General features: G+C 45.1%; 1 protein-coding gene across 2 annotated transcripts in view; it reads left to right on the forward strand.

Moving 5' to 3' along the window:
• Positions 1–8817: 8817 nt before the first annotated feature.
• LOC129826792 (protein mono-ADP-ribosyltransferase PARP8-like) overlaps positions 8818–21088 on the forward strand; it is a 75870-nt gene continuing 63599 nt past the window's right edge. Inside the window, exons 1-2 of one of the 2 annotated variants that reach the window (XM_055887866.1) lie at positions 8818–9352; positions 11370–11424. In XM_055887866.1, coding sequence (XP_055743841.1) covers positions 9262–9352; positions 11370–11424 — 146 coding nt within the window. In that variant the 5' untranslated portion in view covers positions 8818–9261. The remainder of the gene's footprint in view (positions 9353–11369; positions 11425–21088) is intronic. The other variant, XM_055887867.1, reaches the window with a different exon arrangement.

A 21088-nucleotide genomic window follows, 5' to 3' on the forward strand; every position in this document is an offset into this window, starting at 1 on the left:
GTGTTGTGTGTTATCTAGTCTAGTGTTGTGTGTTATCTAGTCTAGTGTTGTGTGTTATCTAGTCTAGTCTTGTGTGTTATCCAGTCTAGTCTTGTGTGTTATCTAGTTGTGCGGTTAAACCTCCTCTTCTCTGCTATGTCCTTGATGCTCTCACCAGTTTTTTACCATCTTTTGAACTGCAGCTCTCAGATGTCAGTAGCATACAACTCTACTCCGTCCGTTCTGCAATTCAGTGGAATTCTACCCCCAGCAATCTGTTCTATTCATTTCTCTGTGTTTTGAATTACCTGCATAGGTGATTAGATGATGTAGAAATGCTGCTGGAACAGTGGAAGCAGCTCCTGTTTTCTTTGTGACTTGAGGTAACTCTCCCTGGTTCAAAATCAATAGTTGTTTAGTTGTCTGAAAATGTTGGAAACGTTATCTTGCTTGACCATGCTGTAGGTCATGTAACTTTTTGTCAAATGCTCTCACGCCCTGACCATAGAGAGCCTGTTATTCTCTACGTTGGTTAGGTCGGGGTGTGACTAGGGTGGGTCATCTAGGTAATTATATCTCTATGTTGGCCTGGTATGATTCCCAATCAGAGGCAGCTGTTTATCGTTGTCTCTGATTAGGGGATCATATTTAGGCAGCCATTACCCCATTGTGCTTTGTGGGATATTGTCTATGTTTTTGTGTAGCTGTCTATCCTCGTTAGCAGCCCAGAACATCACGTTTCGTTTTTCTTCTGTGTTGTTTAGTAAACATGTGGAATTCTACGCACGCTGCGCTTTGGCCCAATCATTATGACGAGCGTGCCAGAAGATCCCACCACAACTGGACCAATCAGCGTGCCCGGGAGAAGATGGCTTCCTGGCCTTTAGAGGAGGTTGAGGAGAGAATATCCCTGGACTTGGGAGGAAGTCTTGGAGAGATACGAAGGCCTGCCGTGGAAACAGACGGAAGCAGCGAGGGAGCAACAACGACGACACCGGGGTTTGCGGCCACAACGAAGCCCGAGAGGCAGCCTCCCTAAAATGTTTTGGGGTGGGCACATGGGGTGGTTGGCTGCGCCTTTGTCCAATCATTATAACGATCGTGACAAATGCAATATGTTTTGTGGACTTCACCAGACAGATGTTGGTCTCCGTTTTTTTTTTATTAAACAAATATGTGGTTGAATTTATTCTACTGCTGTGTCTCGGTCTTATGCCTACATACAATGCATTCTGAAAGTATTCTGACCCCTCGGACTTAATCGACATTTTAGTCGACATTTACACACAATTCCCCATAATGACAAAGCAAAAACTGGTTTAGAAATTTTTGCAAATGTATTAAAAATAAAATGTACACATTTACAAAAGTATTCAGATCCTTTACAGTCAAGCAGAGGTTCATCAAACAAGTCTTTGTCCAGTACACATTCCTGGGCTGTCCAGATGCCTCTGTTACTGATGTTTGGCTCAGGGAAGCCCGAACAACTTGTCCAGGTTTGCCTAAACAGGAACAGTGAGCTCCAGTGTCTATTAGAAATGGTAGGTCATGTCCATTAACATTAAGAGTAACCATTCGCTCTTCTCTTCCATCGTTGAATTCATACTGGGGCAGGGGAGTCTGGGGACACTGGAGCAGGGGAGTCTGGGGACACTGGAGCAGGGGAGTCTGGGGACACTGGAGCAGGGGAGTCTGGCGCCTTCATTGTTGATTCTGAAGAAAATAAGAACTGTTGGTGTTCTGATTTCCCATTGGCCATGGCTGTCCTCTGTCATTAACTTGTCCTCCTTGTCCAATGGGAGGTGGCCCCTGGGGGGGATTTCCGGCCCTGGGGCGGGTGGTACTATGGCAGAGGAGCATACTGTTGCCGTGGTGGGTAGTACAACCCGTGGTGTGCATTAGCAAAATTACTGCGTCTTCTGCCAGGCCCAGAAGTTTCCACTGCCCCTGTTGTAACCCCTTCCTCCTTCATTTCCCCCACACTGCGAACTCACATGGCCCCCAACTGCCCACAGGTCTAGCATTGAATGTTGTTCCAGTCACGAGGGGCTCTGGCGGGCCCACCTCCTCTTCCAGTCCGTGTTTGTGGGTCACCATAAGGCTGAGCGGTGAAAAGCACATACCCTGCAGGCACCAGGTTCACGGGTGTGACTGATGTGAGCTGCAGGTTGTGGTTGTGGAAACAACTTGAGCAGTCATCACATTGTGAGTAGAATCACCACTTCCATCTGTGCAAGCTGGGCCTTCTTCAGTGCAATGTCTCGTCCGCCATTTCTTGATTTCTCATCAGTCTTTAGTTTCTTCCAGTTTCTGAAACCAGTGTCTGAGATACTCTTCTTTCTCTCCCCCAGGCTTTCGGTCTCATCCTATTTCATCTTCAACCTTTTTTTCTGATGGGATCAAGGCAAGTCTGGCAGTATAATCATGAACATGTGTTCTCCCGTGTCATTCTGGTAATATCTTTCTCCGAGTTCCTCATTCCATATTGCTTTAAACTTCTCAAGCCATCCTGCGAAATCTGTGTTTTCGCCGAGGGCCACATGGCTTAGTCTGGTCATATCTCTTACAGTATTCATATCTTAGAGTCCTCCAGAGGGGTGCTCGGGCCTTCACGCAATACTGTTTCACGTGGGGCGTCATTGATGCGGCCTCTCAACAGCAGTGTCTCCAATTGCCCTGGTGTCATCATCCTCGCCAGCAGTGCCATGAGGTCCCCCCAGGCACAGGTTATCGTTGTGCCCGTGTAAATGCTCAAAAGTCTGTAACCACCCATCCGCTCCTTTTGAGATCCTGGGCATGCCTTTCACTGCTGTGAGGGGGAGTCACCTGTCCCCCTGGACCTGTACAATACACCAAGGGTATCATGGAAAATGTCTCTCCCTCTCTATCTTTCCCTAAGTCTCTCGGTTCCTCTTCACACTCTTCAACCTCCCTCTGCTATTGTCTTTACCATATCTGTGGCTTGTCTGACCTCTTTTAGCTTTTTACTTTCGCTCACATCATCTGTGTCCATTGTCTCTTTAATCTTATCAGCAATTAGCACCTGTGGATCTTCTATCAACTTTCTCTTCTCTTTTCATAATTTCATAAACAACTTGTTCTTTTCCAGTCTTCCTATTTCTCTCTTTCTTTCCTTCCCTCTCTGGTCTCTGAATAGGTCACCCATGGATGGTTGTACCTTGAACTTTTGTTTTGCTTCTTTAGTCGTTTTTTTATTTATTTTTATTTTACAGGCGGCCATATGTCTAGGGTCTTCCAGTCTGCTCCTTGGGGTGTCGAGGGGAAACTCCCTCCAGGAACTGTGCCTCCTTTTTTCATCAAAATCCATTGTTCTCATGCCGCTTGTTGCTGCTGTTGTGTCATCCACCTCCTTCATTACACTCCCCTTGAGGATAAGTGTGGTTGCTTCTCCATTTTCTTCTGTCAGCGGTATGAGAGGGTAGATCTGTGTATAGTCAGCCGGGGGTCCTCTGGGTTGAGTCTCATACAGAGGCGGGTGTGGTGGGGATTATTCCTGTTCTGCCTCTGTCCTGACTCATTTCTTTCCTCCCGCACTCTATTGCTTTCTCCAGCTTTAGTTTGGTCACGGTAGTTCATGACGATCTGTCCTTCCTGCATCATCTTTCCCATCACAGTTTCTGATACAAGAGTACTTTTCTTCTTCCCTTTCTTTTTGTCCATTTTTCTTGTCTGAATTATTTCCTTGACTAAATCCAACCTAGTCTTGTTGATTCAACCATCCAGTGGATATCTGTTTACTCCTGCCATCTCTGTCCAGACATGCCATTTCTTAAAAGTTTATGTAAATTCCACAGCGGGAAACTTCTTTTGCATATATTCAACAGGCGTGACAGGCCCCGGACTGGGGACCCTCGTTGCAGGCCCCGGACCGGGGACTGTCGCTGGAGGACCGAGGACAGTCGCTGGAGGCCCCGGACCGGGGACAGTCGCTGGAGGCCCCAGATCGGGGACCGTCGCTGGAGGCCCCAGATCGGGGACCGTCGCTGGAGGCCCCAGACCGGGGACCGTCGCTGGAGGCTCCGTGCCATGGATCATCGCTGGAGGCTTCGTGCCATGGATCATCGCTGGAGGCTTCGGGCCATGGATCATCACTGGAGGCTTCGTGCCATGGATCCTCATTGCAAGCTCCGGACCATAGACCATCACTGGAGGCTTCGTGCCATGAATCATCACTGGAGGCTTCGTGCCATGGATCATTACTGGAGTGAGGAGATGTATGGACAGCCTGTTGCGTGGTGCTGCCACAGGGCTTACCAGGCTGGGGAGACATACAGGAGGCCTGGTTCTGGGAGCAGGCACCGGATACACTGGGCCGTGGAGGCGCACTGGAGGTCTCGACTGTAGAACCTGCACAACCCGTCCTGGCTGGATGGTTACTTTCGCCCTGCAGATGCGGGGCGCTGGCACAGGACGCACTGGGTTGTGCAGACGCACCGGAGACACAGTGCGCAGAGCCGGCGCAGGATATCCTGGGCCATAGAGACGCACTGGCGGCCAGATGCACTGAGCCGGCACCATCCGTCCTGGCTGGATGCCCACTCTAGCCCGGCCGATGCGGGGAGCTGGAATGTAGCGCACCGGGCTGTGAACGCGCAATGGAGACACCGTGCGCTCCACCGCATAACACGGTGCCTGACGAGTTCCACGCACCCTACGGTAAGCACGAGGAGTTGGCGCAGGTCTCCAACCTGACTCAGCCAATCTCCTCATGTGCCCCCAATTTTTTTTTGGTGGGGGGGGGGGGGATCCCGGTCTTACGCTCCAGCCTTGACCCTGTGTAATCCTGGGCCCTTTTACTCGCTGCCTCCGCCTTCCTCGCTGCTTCCATCTGCTCCCACGGCAGGCGATCCTTTCCCGCCAGGATTTCCTCCCACGTCCAGGATCCTTTCCCATTCAGGATGTCCTCCCATGTTCAGTCCTCCTTACCACGCTGCTTGGTCCGTTTGTGGTGGTTCTGTCAAGAACGTCGTCAGAGTAATGACAGGACCAAGGTGCAGCGTGGTGAGCGTACATTTCTTTTTATTATGAATGTCGCCAACAAAAACAAGAAACAACAAAAACGAACGTGAAGCTGACTAGGGCTATACAGGCCACTAACAAAGTCAACTACCAACAACTAAGGTAAAAAAAACAGGCTGCCTAAGTATGATTCCCAATCAGAGACAACTATAGACAGCTGTCCCTGATTGAGAACCATACCCGGCCAAAACATAGAAACAGAAAACATTGAAATAAAGAAACTAGAATGCCCACCCTAGTCACACCCTGGCCTAACCAACATAGAGAATAAAAGCCTCTATGGCCAGGGCGTGACAAAAATGGTTCTACGAAATATATTTTACACACGGGCCTCAGAGACAGCCGCACGATAGACTTCAATTCCTAATATTATATATTAAGGGTGTAGAGTAACAGTAATATTAGAGTTGAAGACGTTTACATACACCTTAGCCAAATACATTTAAACTCAGTTTATCACAATTCTTGACATTTAATCCCAGTAAAAATTCCCTGTCTTAGGTCAATTAGGATCACCACTTCATTTTAAGAATGTGAAATGTCAGAATAATAGTAGAGAGAATTATTTATTTCAGCTTTTATTTTTTTCATCACATTCCCAGGGGTCAGAAGTTAACATACACTCAATTAGTATTTGGAAGCATTGCCTTTAAATTGTTTAACTTGGGTCAAGCGTTTCGGGTAGCCTTCCACAAGCTTCCCACAATACGTTTGGTGAATTTTGGCCCATTCCTCCTGACAGAGCTGGTGTAACTGAGTCAGGTTTGTAGGCCTCCTTGCTTGCACACGCTTTTTCAGTCCTGCCCACAAATTTTCTATAGGATTGAGGTCAGGGCTTTGTGATGGCCACTACAATACCTTGACTTTGTTGTCCTAAAGCCATTTTGCCACAAATTTGGAAGTATGCTTGTGGTCATTGTCCATTTGGAAGATCCATTTCCAACCAAGCTTTAACTTCCTGACTGATGTCTTGAGATGTTGCTTCAATATATCCACATCACTTCAATTTCTGATGATGCCATCTATTTTGTGAAGTGCACCAGTCCCTCCTGCAGCAAAGCACTCCCACAACATGATGCTGCCACCCCCGTGCTTCACGGTTGGGATGGTGTTCTTCGGCTTGCAAGCCTCCCCCTTTTTCCTCCAAACAAAACGATGGTCATTATGGCCAAACAGTCCTATTTTTATTTCATCAGACCAGAGGGCATTTCTCCAAAAAGTACGATCTTTGACCCCCTGTGTAGTTACAAACCGTAGTCTGGCTTTATTATGGCGGTGTTGGAGCAGTTGCTTCTTCCTTGCTGAGCGGCCTTTCAGCTTATGTCAATATAGGACTCGTTTTTACTGTGGATATAGATACTTTTGTACCTGTTTCCTCCAGCATCTTCACAAGGTCCTTTGCTGTTGTTCTGGGATTTATTTGCACTTTTCGCACCAAAGTACGTTCATCTCTAGGAGACAGAACACGTCTCCTTCCTGAGCGTTATGACGGCTGCGTGGTCCCATGGTGTTTATACTTGCGTACTATTGTTTGTACAGATGAACGTGGTACCTTCAGGTGTTTGGAAATTGTTCCTAAGGATGAACCAGACTTGTGGAGGTCTACAATTTTTTTCTGAGGTCTTGGCTGATGTCTTTTAATTTTCCCATGATGTCAAGCAAAGAGGCACTGAGTTTGAAGATAGGCCTTGAAATACATCCAAAGGTACACCTCCAATTGACTCAAATGATGATCAGAAGCTTCTAAAGCCATGACATAATTTTCTGGAATTTTCCAAGCTGTTTAAAGGCACAGTCAACTTAGTGTATGTAAACTTCTGACCCACTGGAATTGTGATACAGTGAATTATAGGTGAAATAATCTGTCTGTAAACGATTGTTGGAAAAATGACTTGTGTCATGCACAAAGTAGATGTCCTACCCGACTTACCAAAACTATAGTTTGTTAACAAGAAATTAGTGGAGTGGTTGAAAAACAAGTTTCAATGACTCCAACCTAAGTGTATGTAAACTTCCGACTTCAACTGTATATCCACCAATGCCCCTGGTGAAAGCGTCACATAGTAATTTTCTATCTCTACAGAACACAACTTCCTTGTAATATTTTACTGGTATACTAAGGGTTGGCCATTTCCTATACTGTCCTACGGTAGTAATGTGTCACTAACAAATATGTTCAACCTTTAATTCAAATAACTTCTGTCCTACTCCTAACTTTTTATTCCACCATTGGGCCATTACCCAATAAAACCGCCATAATCCACAAGAACAAACAAACAAAACATAAAAACACAATATTCATAAACAATTCAACTCATTATTTAGGTAATTGTCACTGAATTTCCTCCCAGAATTAAATAGATGAATATCGCTGATCTCCAAAATAAGTAGTATTCGTCAAACCACCTCTGCAAAATACTCAACCGCCCCCCCACAAATACACAAATATGTTTTTGTTTGGTTGGCTTTTGGAAATTGTAGAAGAAAATAAAATCCAGAAGTTCCAGCTAGGCAGGAGCTAATTAATTTTCTAGCTATCATACAGTAGGCGTATATTAATAATTATATAGTTAATATAAGTAGACATGCAATCATAATTCACTGTAGCGCATATAAAGCACCCACAAGTTACCGGTGGCTGAAAACACAATCATTGCGGGATGAACGAGTGACGAATTTCCAGGCAAGTGCAGTACATTTAAAAATCATTCCTTCCTCCCTCGTCCTGCAAGTGTTTACTCATCAGATGTCACAATACGTCATCAGAAGTGTCCCCTTAACTTAAGGGCAGAGCGGATCGTCTTTTAAGTGTTTGGAATGCAGCCATCGAGGAAGAGTCTTGGTGGTTCCAAACTTCTTCCATTTAAGAATGATGGAGGCCACTGTGTTCTTGGGGACCTTCAATGCGCAGGACTGTTTCGGTACCTTAACCCAGATCTGTGCCTCAAAACAATGCTGTCTTGGAGCTCAACAAACAATTCCTTCAACGTGTTTTTTTTTGCTCTGACATACACTGTCAACTGTGGGACGTTATATAGACAGGTGTGTGCCTTTCCAAATCATGTCCAATCAATTTAATTTACCACAGGTGGACTCCAATCAAGTTGTAGAAACATCTTAAGGATGATCAATGGAAACAGGATGAACCTGAGTTCAATTTCGAGTCTCATAAAACTTGCTTTATGGTCTAAATGTAAGATGATGATTAGCCATAAGGTTAGCAGTGTGATTATGGTTTGGTTTCAAATCTGATTTTGAAAAGAGAAGTGGTGGAAATGGGCGGTTTTTATGACTTTGTGGCTGTGGTAACAAGCGACGACCTTAGTTGGAGTTAAGCGATGATGGTTTCACTTTAAGACTAGCAGTAGGCTCATAGTTTTAGCACAGATAGAACAATGAGACAGATATTTCACCGGATATATAAATGTGAATCATCCGGTTGGCGTTTCCAAATATGGTGATGAGGGGAAGCCCAGTGGCCGGCGGTGGAAGAACATAGCGCGAGATTTTATTTTGGCCGACATTCTGCACATTTTCTCATCAATGAAACATTTGATCTCTAACCGGTTTTCGATTTACAAAATTTGAATCTGTAACAAACCGAGTGGAATGCTTTTTGTAGACTTTACCCTTTGCCAGAAGTTATTTTTTCTCTCTCCATTTTAATTGATTTGCAAGGGCAATTTTAGTGATTGAACACGCGAACATCACAGAGTAGGCGTTACCTAATGGAAATATCCAAATAAATGCCAGACCGCGCCAATAGGATCTCACTAACTGGTGCTTGTTCGGCCCGCTATGATTTCATTTGCCTTCATTGGAAACGACAGGCTTAGATCTATCTTGGTTAATAACAATCTTTGATCTTAGCTTTACAGATCGCCATTATTGGGTTTAGCAGTGCACAGTGATTAAGAGTGGAGACTGGGGCTTTAGGAGTAAAAGTGGAACAGGCTATTTTAATGAAATCCATCGAAGAGCGGAACTACTACTACTGCCGACTTCTGCTGTATAATAGTATCACCGTCGGTTGTTATTCGAGATGATATCCGTTACGACCTGAAACGAAACAGTACGACGATCGGACACACCTGGAATATAACCAAAGCAGTCTCATCCAACCAGGCAGCCCAGCTCCATCGGAAATTCAGTTTACTGGAAATACATCAGTCCTTTGGATGGGATCTTAGTTTGCTTTTTTATTAGAGAAGAGAAGCCATTATTCCTGTGGGGTTTTATTTCATGGGGATGTGTTCAAGACAAGAGAGAATACAAAAAGACGTCGACATTGTAATTCAAAGGTGCAAGGCAGAGAAAGACTGCCTTTTCTCTGGTGAGTGTGTGTGTACAGCCGTGGTAGTGGAACGGTACGTGTTCCACCCAGGTTAATAAAGCCGTAAGGTGTGTGTTGATTCACACACACTCATCCGTTTCGTCCTTGTCCTCGATAGCAAAAAGCATCAAAAAACATCTTCTAGGCACAGTTGTCAATATCACAAATGAATCTAATTAGAGACCGACATTTTATTTGATAGGTGTGTGTGTGCGATGATTAAATTGGTCAAACATAACAGTGTCTGAGTTATTACATTTTGCTCTGGAGAAACATTTGACCATAGTACGGAAAGTTTATTTTTATTTTTGAAACGTGACAAATTATTTGAAACAAATCAAAATAGAATGGAGCAGATAAATGACATTAATATGCTTGTCATGATGACACTAGGCTTTTGTTTAGCATCCCTACAGATCGACAGACAGCCATAATATTGATGACACCAGCCGTAACTAGTCTATTTGCCTATCGACGTTATTTGTACCGGACATAGGCTAACGGTTGTGTAAACTTATACTGACAAAAATATTAACGCAACACATAAAGTGTTTGTCCCATGTTTCATGAGCTGAAATAAAATATCCCAGAAATGTTTCATATGCACTAAACTCTTACTTCTCTCAAATGTTGTGCACAAATTAGTTTACATCCCTGTTAGTGAGCATTTATCCTTTGCCAAGATCATCCATCTACCTGACAGGTGTGGCATATCAAGAAGCTGATTTAAACAGCATGCTCATTACACAGGTGCACCTTGTGCTGGGGGACAATAAAAGGCCACTCTAAAATGCGCAGTTTTGGCACACAACGCCACAGATGTCTCAAGTTGAGGGAGCGCGCATATTGGCAGGCTGACTGCAGGAATGTCTACCATATAATTAAATGTTAATTTCTCTACCATAAGCTGCCTCTGTCATTTTAGAGAATTTGGCAGTATGTCCAACAGTTTGGCGTTGTAACTAACTTCAGTGGGAAAATGCTCACCTTCGATGGCCACTGGCACTCTGGAGAAGTGTGCTCTTTACGGATTAATCCTGGTTTCAACTGTACCAGGAAGATGACAGACAGCGTGTATGACGTTGTGAAGTGTGTCCCAGATGGCAGACGTTGTGAAGTGTGTCCCAGATGGCAGACGTTGTGAAGTGTGCACCATGGTGGGGTTATGGTATGGGCAGGCAGGCAGAAGCTACGGACAGCAAACACCGTTGCATTTTTTCGATGGCAATTTGAGTGCACAGAGATACCGTGACGAGATCCTGAGCTCCATTGTCGTGCCATTCATCCACTGCCATCACCTCATGTTTCAGCATGATAATACACGGTCCCATGTCGCAAGGATCTGTACACAATTCCTGGAAGCTGAAAATGTCCCAGTTCTTCTATGGCCTGCATACACACCAGACATGTCATTGAGCATGTTTGGGATGCTCTGGATCCACGTGTACGACAGCGTGTTCCAGTTCCCGCCAGTATCCAGCAACTTCGCACATTTCGTTGAGGAGTGGGACAACATTCCACAGGCCACAATGAACAGCCTGATCAACTCTATATGAATGAGATGTGTCACGCTGCATGAGGCAAAGTTAAATAAAGGTGTTGTGCTCCACAGCATAGTTAAATAAAAACAAAATGGTGGTCACATCAGATACTGACCACACCTGTACTTTTCTTTTTTTCTTTAAGGTATCTTTGACCCGTAATGCATATCTGTATTCCTAGTCACGTGACATCCATAGATTAGTCACTAATTAATTAATTTATATGACCTGTAACTCCTAGTAAGAACTTTGCAATTGTTGCATGTTGTGATTTTATATTTTTGTTGGCCAACAATTTTTATCCCCTTTTTTTTAATATATTTTTTTCAGTCAGTGGGAACCCCCTTTTGATGTTTCCATGGAAACTGCATTTGTTGAAAGGGTTCTTTTTCTTCTTCTCTCTGTGGCAGTGGCTTGGTTAATAACCCTCCTCTTAGTTTCTGTTCTGACCGGTTCTGTTTGCCCTCTTATTTCAGATTTCAGATACACTGACGCCACCTTCACCTTCACCTATTCCAAAGGCTCCAGAAGGTACAGTACAGCGTTCAGAGATTACTCCTTCTCTATCTTACTGGGCCATGGCTTGTGTACTGGTTGTCATCAGGGCTGGTTGTTCACATAGGTTTTTCATATGAATGGTGTGTTTGTGTTGGGGGGGGGGGGCTGGACTCTTGGACCTACCTTTAAATCCACTTGACAGTCTCCCTGCGAGGCACAAATGAACTACCAGGACTGCTCTCCTTCAGGCCTGTCATTCGTCGGATATATATATATATATATGCTAATTTTAAATGATGCTGTTGAGGTCTGCCCCTACAGTACCTAAAAACCTAACCGTTGCTCACTGGACCAGCACCATTATCGATGAGACTGGTCCCAGGCCCTGATAGATTTAGGTATGTCTGGTATATGATAAGACTTCATTATCGTCAAGTCTTCTAATATGGTTGACTCTGTAGTCATTATTATATCCTGGACTTGGGTTGACTCTGTAGTCATTATTATATCCTGGACTTGGGTTGACTCTGTAGTCATTATTATATCCTGGACTTGGGTTGACTCTGTAGTCATTATTATATCCTGGACTTGGGTTGACTCTGTAGTCATTATTATATCCTGGGCTTGGGTTGGGTTGACTCTGTAGTCATTATTATATCCTGGACTTGGGTTGACTCTGTAGTCATTATTATATCCTGGGGTTGGGTTGACTCTGTAGTCATTATTATATCCTGGACTTGGGTTGACTCTGTAGTCATTATTATATCCTGGGCTTGGGTTGGGTTGACTCTGTAGTCATTATTATATCCTGGACTTGGGTTGACTCTGTAGTCATTATTATATCCTGGACTTGGGTTGACTCTGTAGTCATTATTATATCCTGGACTTGGGTTGACTCTGTAGTCATTATTATATCCTGGGGTTAGGTTGACTCTGTAGTCATTATTATATCCTGGGGTTGGGTTGACTCTGTAGTCATTATTATATCCTGGGGTTGGGTTGACTGTAGTCATTATTATATCCTGGGGTTGGGTTGACTCTGTAGTCATTATTATATCCTGGGGTTGGGTTGACTCTGTAGTCATTATTATATCCTGGACTTGGGTTGACTCTGTAGTCATTATTATATCCTGGGGTTGGGTTGACTCTGTAGTCATTATTATATCCTGGGGTTGGGTTGACTCTGTAGTCATTATTATATCCTGGGGTTGGGTTGGCTCTGTAGTCATTATTATATCCTGGGGTTGGGTTGACTCTGTAGTCATTATTATATCCTGGGGTTGGGTTGACTCTGTAGTCATTATTATATCCTGGACTTGGGTTGGGTTGACTCTGTAGTCATTATTATATCCTGGACTTGGGTTGACTCTGTAGTCATTATTATATCCTGGGCTTGGGTTGGGTTGACTCTGTAGTCATTATTATATCCTGGGGTTGGGTTGACTCTGTAGTCATTATTATATCCTGGGCTTGGGTTGGGTTGACTCTGTAGTCATTATTATATCCTGGACTTGGGTTGACTCTGTAGTCATTATTATATCCTGGGCTTGGGTTGGGTTGACTCTGTAGTCATTATTATATCCTGGGGTTGGGTTGACTCTGTAGTCATTATTATATCCTGGGGTTGGGTTGACTCTGTAGTCATTATTATATCCTGGACTTGGGTTGACTCTGTAGTCATTATTATATCCTGGGGTTGGGTTGACTCTGTAGTCATTATTATATCCTGGGGTTGGGTTGACTCTGTAGTCATTATTATATCCTGGGGTTGGGTTGACTCTGTAGTCATTATTATATCCTGGGGTTGGGTTGACTCTGTAGTCATTATTATATCCTGGGGTTGGGTTGACTCTGTAGTCATTATTATATCCTGGGGTTGGGTTGACTCTGTAGTCATTATTATATCCTGGGCTTGGGTTGGGTTGACTCTGTAGTCATTATTATATCCTGGACTTGGGTTGACTCTGTAGTCATTATTATATCCTGGACTTGGGTTGACTCTGTAGTCATTATTATATCCTGGGGTTGGGTTGACTCTGTAGTCATTATTATATCCTGGGGTTGGGTTGACTCTGTAGTCATTATTATATCCTGGACTTGGGTTGACTCTGTAGTCATTATTATATCCTGGGGTTGGGTTGACTCTGTAGTCATTATTATATCCTGGACTTGGGTTGACTCTGTAGTCATTATTATATCCTGGGGTTGGGTTGACTGTAGTCATTATTATATCCTGGGGTTGGGTTGACTCTGTAGTCATTATTATATCCTGGACTTGGGTTAGGTTGACTCTGTAGTCATTATTATATCCTGGGGTTGGGTTGACTGTAGTCATTATTATATCCTGGGGTTGGGTTGACTCTGTAGTCATTATTATATCCTGGGGTTGGGTTGACTCTGTAGTCATTATTATATCCTGGACTTGGGTTGACTCTGTAGTCATTATTATATCCTGGACTTGGGTTGACTCTGTAGTCATTATTATATCCTGGGGTTGGGTTGACTCTGTAGTCATTATTATATAATTTAAAGAATGTCTTACTGATCTGAAACTAGTGCTACAAGTTAATAAAACCACAGTTGTGTCGTTCTCTAGGTTTCGTAATATAGACCCTGAGTATTTTGAACATTTTAAATGGAGTCCAAATTGAGCAAGTTCCCCATTTTATTTTTTTTATAATGACTTGGTTACTTTTGATTAAACGATAAGCTCTCTCTCTCTCTCTCTCTTAAAACGCACATTGAAATGCTGAGAATAATGATTGGTTTCTTTTTTGTAGAAGGAAGGATTGTTCAAGCAACTCTTCTCCCAGTAGTTGATCATGGTGATATAATCTCCATGCTGCAGTCTCTGTTTTTTAAAACCTTCAGACTCAGTCCATCACTCAGCACTGTGGTTTATCACTGGGGACACTTTTCATACACATCACTGCATTTTGTATAGTTCTGTTGGTTGGCAGTCTCTGACTACCTCAGCTCCCATATTAATTGGAGATCCAGCCATTTTCAGACCCCCCCCCCCCCCTACTACCAGCCCTCACTCCCCTGCTCTCTGTCCCCTCCCAGCCCTCACTCACCTGCTCTCTGTCCCCTCTTCACATCCCTCCCAGCCCTCACTCACCTGCTCTCTGTCCCCTACTACCAGCCCTCACTCACCTGCTCTCTGTCCCCTACTACCAGCCCTCACTCACCTGCTCTCTGTCCCCTCTTCACATCCCTACCAGCCCTCACTCACCTGCTCTCTGTCCCCTCTTCACATCCCTACCAGCCCTCACTCACCTGCTCTCTGTCCCCTCTTCACATCCCCTCCCAGCCCTCACTCACCTGCTCTCTGTCCCCTCTTCACATCCCTACCAGCCCTCACTCACCTGCTCTCTGTCCCCTCTTCACATCCCTACCAGTTCTCACTCACCTGCTCTCTGTCCCCTCTCCTACCAGCCCTCACTCACCTGCTCTCTGTCCCCTCTCCTACCAGCCCTCACTCACCTGCTCTCTGTCCCCTCTTCACATCCCTACCAGTCCTCACTCACCTGCTCTCTGTCCCCTCTTCACATCCCTACCAGTCCTCACTCACCTGCTCTCTGTCCCCTCTTCACATCCCTACCAGTCCTCACTCACCTGCTCTCTGTCCCCTCTTCACATCCCTACCAGTTCTCACTCACCTGCTCTCTGTCCCCTCTCCTACCAGCCCTCACTCACCTGCTCTCTGTCCCCTCTCCTACCAGCCCTCACTCACCTGCTCTCTGTCCCCTCTTCACATCCCTACCAGCCCTCACTCACCTGCTCTCTGTCCCCTCCCAGCCCTCACTCACCTGCTCTCTGTCCCCTCTTCACATCCCTCCCAGCCCTCACTCACCTGCTCTCTGTCCCCTACTACCAGCCCTCACTCACCTGCTCTCTGTCCCCTCTTCACATCCCTACCAGCCCTCACTCACCTGCTCTCTGTCCCCTACTACCAGCCCTCACTCACCTGCTCTCTGTCCCCTCTTCACATCCCTACCAGCCCTCACTCACCTGCTCTCTGTCCCCTCTTCACATCCCTACCAGCCCTCACTCACCTGCTCTCTGTCCCCTCTTCACATCCCCTCCCAGCCCTCACTTACCTGCTCTCTGTCCCCTCTTCACATCCCTACCAGTTCTCACTCACCTGCTCTCTGTCCCCTCTCCTACCAGCCCTCACTCACCTGCTCTCTGTCCCCTCTCCTACCAGCCCTCACTCACCTGCTCTCTGTCCCCTCTTCACATCCCTACCAGCCCTCACTCACCTGCTCTCTGTCCCCTCTTCACATCCCTACCAGTTCTCACTCACCTGCTCTCTGTCCCCTCTCCTACCAGCCCTCACTCACCTGCTCTCTGTCCCCTCTCCTACCAGCCCTCACTCACCTGCTCTCTGTCCCCTCTTCAAATCCCCTACCAGCCCTCACTCACCTGCTCTCTGTCCCCTCTCCTACCAGTCCTCACTCACCTGCTCTCTGTCCCCTCTCCTACCAGTCCTCACTCTCCTGCTCTCTGTCCCCTCTTCACATCCCCTACCAGCCCTCACTCACCTGCTCTCTGTCCCCTCTTCACATCCCTACCAGTTCTCACTCACCTGCTCTCTGTCCCCTCTCCTACCAGCCCTCACTCACCTGCTCTCTGTCCCCTCTCCTACCAGCCCTCACTCACCTGCTCTCTGTCCCCTCTTCAAATCCCCTACCAGCCCTCACTCACCTGCTCTCTGTCCCCTCTCCTACCAGTCCTCACTCACCTGCTCTCTGTCCCCTCTCCTACCAGTCCTCACTCTCCTGCTCTCTGTCCCCTCTTCACATCCCCTACCAGCCCTCACTCACCTGCTCTCTGTCCCCTCTTCACATCCCCTACCAACCCTCACTCACCTGCTCTCTGTCCCCTCTTCACATCCCCTACCAGCCCTCACTCACCTGCTCTCGGTCCCCTCTTCACATCCCCTACCAGCCCTCACTCACCTGCTCTCTGTCCCCTCTTCACATCCCCTACCAGCCCTCACTCACCTGCTCTCTGTCCCCTCTTCACATCCCCTACCAGCCCTCACTCACCTGCTCTCTGTCCCCTCTTCACATCCCCTACCAGCCCTCACTCACCTGCTCTCTGTCCCCTCTTCACATCCCCTACCAGCCCTCACTCACCTGCTCTCTGTCCCCTCTTCACATCCCCTACCAGTTGTACATTTGTTACATTTTAGAAGCGTGCAAAGCGAGCAATGTTAATGCATTATATAATTTAATCGTCTGTTATAACCAGAGAGAGATGTGAGAGGGAAACAGAGAGCAGTGTGTTTATGAGTGAGGGAGACAGAGTGTGTCTGTGTTAATTGAAGAGTAAAGAGGGTTTCATGCAGTGTTTTCCCCTTACTGACACAATGACACGCAGCTCATCATGCCTGTATATCACAGGAGGTTGGTGGAACCTTAATTGGGGAGGACAGGCTCGTGGTAACGGCTGGAGCGGAATAAGTGGAATGGTATCAGACGCATGGTTTTTATCTATTTGTGCCATTCCAGCCATTATTACGTGCCAGTCCTCCCTTCAGCAGCCCCCACTGGTGTATATTCCTTCCTCTCATTCCTCCAGACCAATCACAGCTAGGCCTTTTGTAAATATCAGCCAATCAGCTGTTCAATGCCGAATTCTATTACACATTGAACAGTTGGAAGTTAAATTCAACATGGTTGTATTGAGTAGAAGGGTGAATTTTCAGTGACATGTTTTTGGAGAACGTTTAACGGAAAAAAAAAATGTGAACAAGCGTCCCGGGGACAAGGACGGGGACTAGGATGGGGACCGGGACGAGGATGCGGACGGGGACGAGGACGAGGCAAACAGGATGCTAGGCTGATGATGATTATCTACAGTGGTATCGAGATATTACTCGGTGTCGATCGTGATACTTGGCCTGGTATCGTATCCTTTGTAAAATGTCGGTATCGATCGTGATACTTGGCCTGGTATCGTATCCTTTGTAAAATGTCGGTGTCGTGACACTTGGCCTGGTATCGTATCCTTTGTAGAATGTCGGTATCGATCGTGATACTTGGCCTGGTATCGTATCCTTTGTAAAATGTCGGTATCGATCGTGATACTTGGCCTGGTATCGTATCCTTTGTAAAATGTCGGTGTCGTGATACTTGGCCTGGTATCGTATCCTTTGTAAAATGTCGGTGTCGTGATACTTGGCCTGGTATCGTATCCTTTGTAGAATGTCGGTGTCGTGATACTTGGCCTGGTATCGATCGTGATACTTGGCCTGGTATCGATCGTGATACTTGGCCTGGTATCGATCGTGATACTTGGCCTGGTATCGTATCCTTTGTAAAATGTCGGTGTCGTGATCAGTCTAATACTGAGACTGTTACACTTTCTTAAAGGAAGTCTTTTTTTTTTAGATGTTTTTTGGGGCATTTGTTCATTTCTATTTCCCCAGAGCCCCTGCTCTGCACAACGAGGGTGAGGAAATGTAATCGCTGTTTAGTTTCTCAAAAAACAAGTGAAATCTTAAAAAAAAAAACTAAAGTATTTGGACCCTTCTATAACATTTCATTTACTTTTAAAAACAAACGTTGTCTTTTAAAGCTGAACTGAAGACGGGGTTAGCAGTCGCAGACATCAACAAAAGGTTTATACTCTCACTGAGTCCCAAATGGCACCCTATTCTCTATATAGCGTACTACTTTTCAAAAGTACACCTACTTGTATAGTACTATATCTAAGAAATAGGGTTCCGTTTCACACATGGCCACGGATTCCAAAAAGGGGGATTACAGTCCTGGCAGGAACCGTCAGCTGTTAAAAATAAAAAACCACGACATTACAAATTGAGATGCTTGTTGTCTTCCTGTCGTTCATCTGTCGGTACTTTATTTTCTGAAGAATGACCTGTCGGGTTGATTGACAGACATCTGTCGGTCACTCTGAAGCAGAAAGTTCTTCCAAAGTGCATCGGATTCAATGAGGCTTTTTTTGTTTCTCAACCAAGACTCTTCTTTCTGTAATTTCTGCGTGTGTGTGTGTGTGTGTGTGTGTACTCTTTCTGTGTCATTGTGGTAGAACAGGGAAGTCACGTGTTTCCTGCCTACTGTAACGTTCAGACACTTGTGAGAAACATCCAACACCAAACATAAAGGTTATTTTAATAGGCCTGTCCCCGAGAGTCGTCGTCTTTTTAAAATGTGTATTTTTCCATATATGGACACACCCTATGTGTTTTTAATAAAATCGACTATATGTACTGAGACTGTCTGTTCTTAAAGACACAGTTTGATTAAATAATGAAGAGGGAGTCAGAGATCAAGATGTCTTAACCAGAAGAGAACCTGACCCTCCTCTGATTCTGCCTGCCGTTATGCTCTTGAAGTTACTGGTAATAGGCTACATCAGCGGTCGGAAAACCTTTTCCATTCGGAGCACCAAGTTATCTTACCATTTCTACTGATCTCCGTCCGTGCCAGTTATGATTTTCATATTTAATTTTTATAATAGTCTATCTCAAAATCATTATCATGTGGTTAGTCTAAATTCAATCGAAAGCTAAATGAAAATGTATTCAAATCTACAAGTAACTTCTATTGTCAACTGTGTAAAAATGGCTGACATAAAGCCAACGAATAAAACCATTGCAGCCTGCAGGTAGAAAATATCCAGATTTTTTAATTTTTTTTAATTGCCGTGTTTTGTCTTGGTCTGATCTCCTTCGGTGCGTCTTCCCTCTCTGACTTCAGGCCCCTCCCCCTGCCACTCACAACAACAACAACAACAGATCACTTCTTCCTCTGACAAGCCGTTTCAATCCGTTATTTGCTTTTTGAGGTTTGGTCAAATTTATTACAAAAAATCCCCTTTCTAACGATTCCCTTTTTATGTCTCCATTGCCAAAATGTAGAACAGGGATGACCATACTAAAATGAGAATATTAATGAACATGATTGTGGGAAATTAATGCTTAGTTTCTGTTGCGCGTTGCAGTTAGCAGCATTTTTTAGACACATACTGTTATGTGCTAGCTGTCTAGTCTCTGTTTTATAAATGTGCAATGGGCATACCAAGACTCATTTTATATAAGGAATTGGCAACTCGTTCTCATTCTGGGAAGTAAGCATAATCTTATCCAGGTAGGTCACTTGATCTCAACATCTTAACAAAGTCAACTGTTGTTCCAAACAGTTGGAGGCTGACAGGAGGTGGGTGTATTCATAACAGTTCAACTGTTATACCTTGTTAGCAAGCGAATAGATCCAAGTTGGATAAACTTGAAATATAAAAGATTAACTGTCTACTCAGTAGTATTTGGGCTTGTGCTTCGGAGATTGTTGATGAGACCTGTGTTAATGTTCTAGATCCTCTGCTACCAGAAGTTGTCATTATTAGTGGTTGTGCTTGGCCTAATTTTACAATCCCTGAATTCATTAAGTTATTCCTGACTGTTTTGAAAACACAGTGTGTTTACCTTTTTTTATTTTTTATATTGTGCAACAAAGCTTATTTAGAGGGAAAAAACAAAACAAAAATGGAGATGTATATTGTGAATCGCCCATAAATTTGAAACAATCTTAGATTTTTAGGACTTACCCTAGGCCAGGGCTGTCCAACCCTCTTCCTGGAGATCTACTGTCCTGTAGGTTTTCAGTCCAACCCTAATTTAACACACCTGATTCTACTAATTATCTGCTCAACAAGAACTTAACTAGCTGAATCAGATATAGTAAATTAGGGTTGGACTGATAACCTACAGGACAGTAGATCTCCAGGAAGAGGGTTGGACTGAAAACCTACAGGACAGTAGATCTCCAGGAAGAGGGTTGGACTGATAACCTACAGGACAGTAGATCTCCAGGAAGAGGGTTGGACTGATAACCTACAGGACAGTAGATCTCCAGGAAGAGGGTTGGACTGATAACCTACAGGACAGTAGATCACCAGGAAGAGGGTTGGACTGATAACCTACAGGACAGTAGATCTCCAGGAAGAGGGTTGGACTGATAACCTACAGGACAGTAGATCTCCAGGAAGAGGGTTGGACTGATAACCTACAGGACAGTAGATCTCCAGGAAGAGGGTTGGACTGATAACCCACAGGACAGTAGATCTCCAGGAAGAGGGTTGGACTGATAACCTACAGGACAGTAGATCACCAGGAAGAGGGTTGGACTGATAACCTACAGGACGGTAGATCTCCAGGAAGAGGGTTGGACTGATAACCCACAGGACAGTAGATCTCCAGGAAGAGGGTTGGACTGATAACCTACAGGACGGTAGATCTCCAGGAAGAGGGTTGGACTGATAACCCACAGGACGGTAGATCTCCAGGAAGAGGGTTGGACTGAAAACCTACAGGACGGTAGATCTCCAGGAAGAGGGTTGGACAGCCCTGTCCTAGGCGGTGCTTTCTTACCCAGTTTATTGTTGGGTTAATTGAAAAATTACACTCCCACTTTGAGCTTTGTGAATGAATAACTCCTGAATGTTGAAATGAAATGCGTAAAATAGGATTCAGTACATTGTAACTCCAAGAACCCCTGTTCTAAGCAGCAGGTGTTCAAGCCTTTTTCACTGGTAGAGAATCAGTCAATCCGGCTTAAACCACAGGAAGTGTTGTGGTGGCAACCATGCCAAACTACCGTGTCCTCCCCTGGGGGATCGATCCTCTTTCTAAACCACGCCGTATATATAGTTGAAGTCGGAAGTT

The sequence above is a fragment of the Salvelinus fontinalis genome, chromosome 28, assembly GCF_029448725.1.
Source record: "Salvelinus fontinalis isolate EN_2023a chromosome 28, ASM2944872v1, whole genome shotgun sequence".
Classification (NCBI taxonomy): domain Eukaryota; kingdom Metazoa; phylum Chordata; class Actinopteri; order Salmoniformes; family Salmonidae; genus Salvelinus; species Salvelinus fontinalis.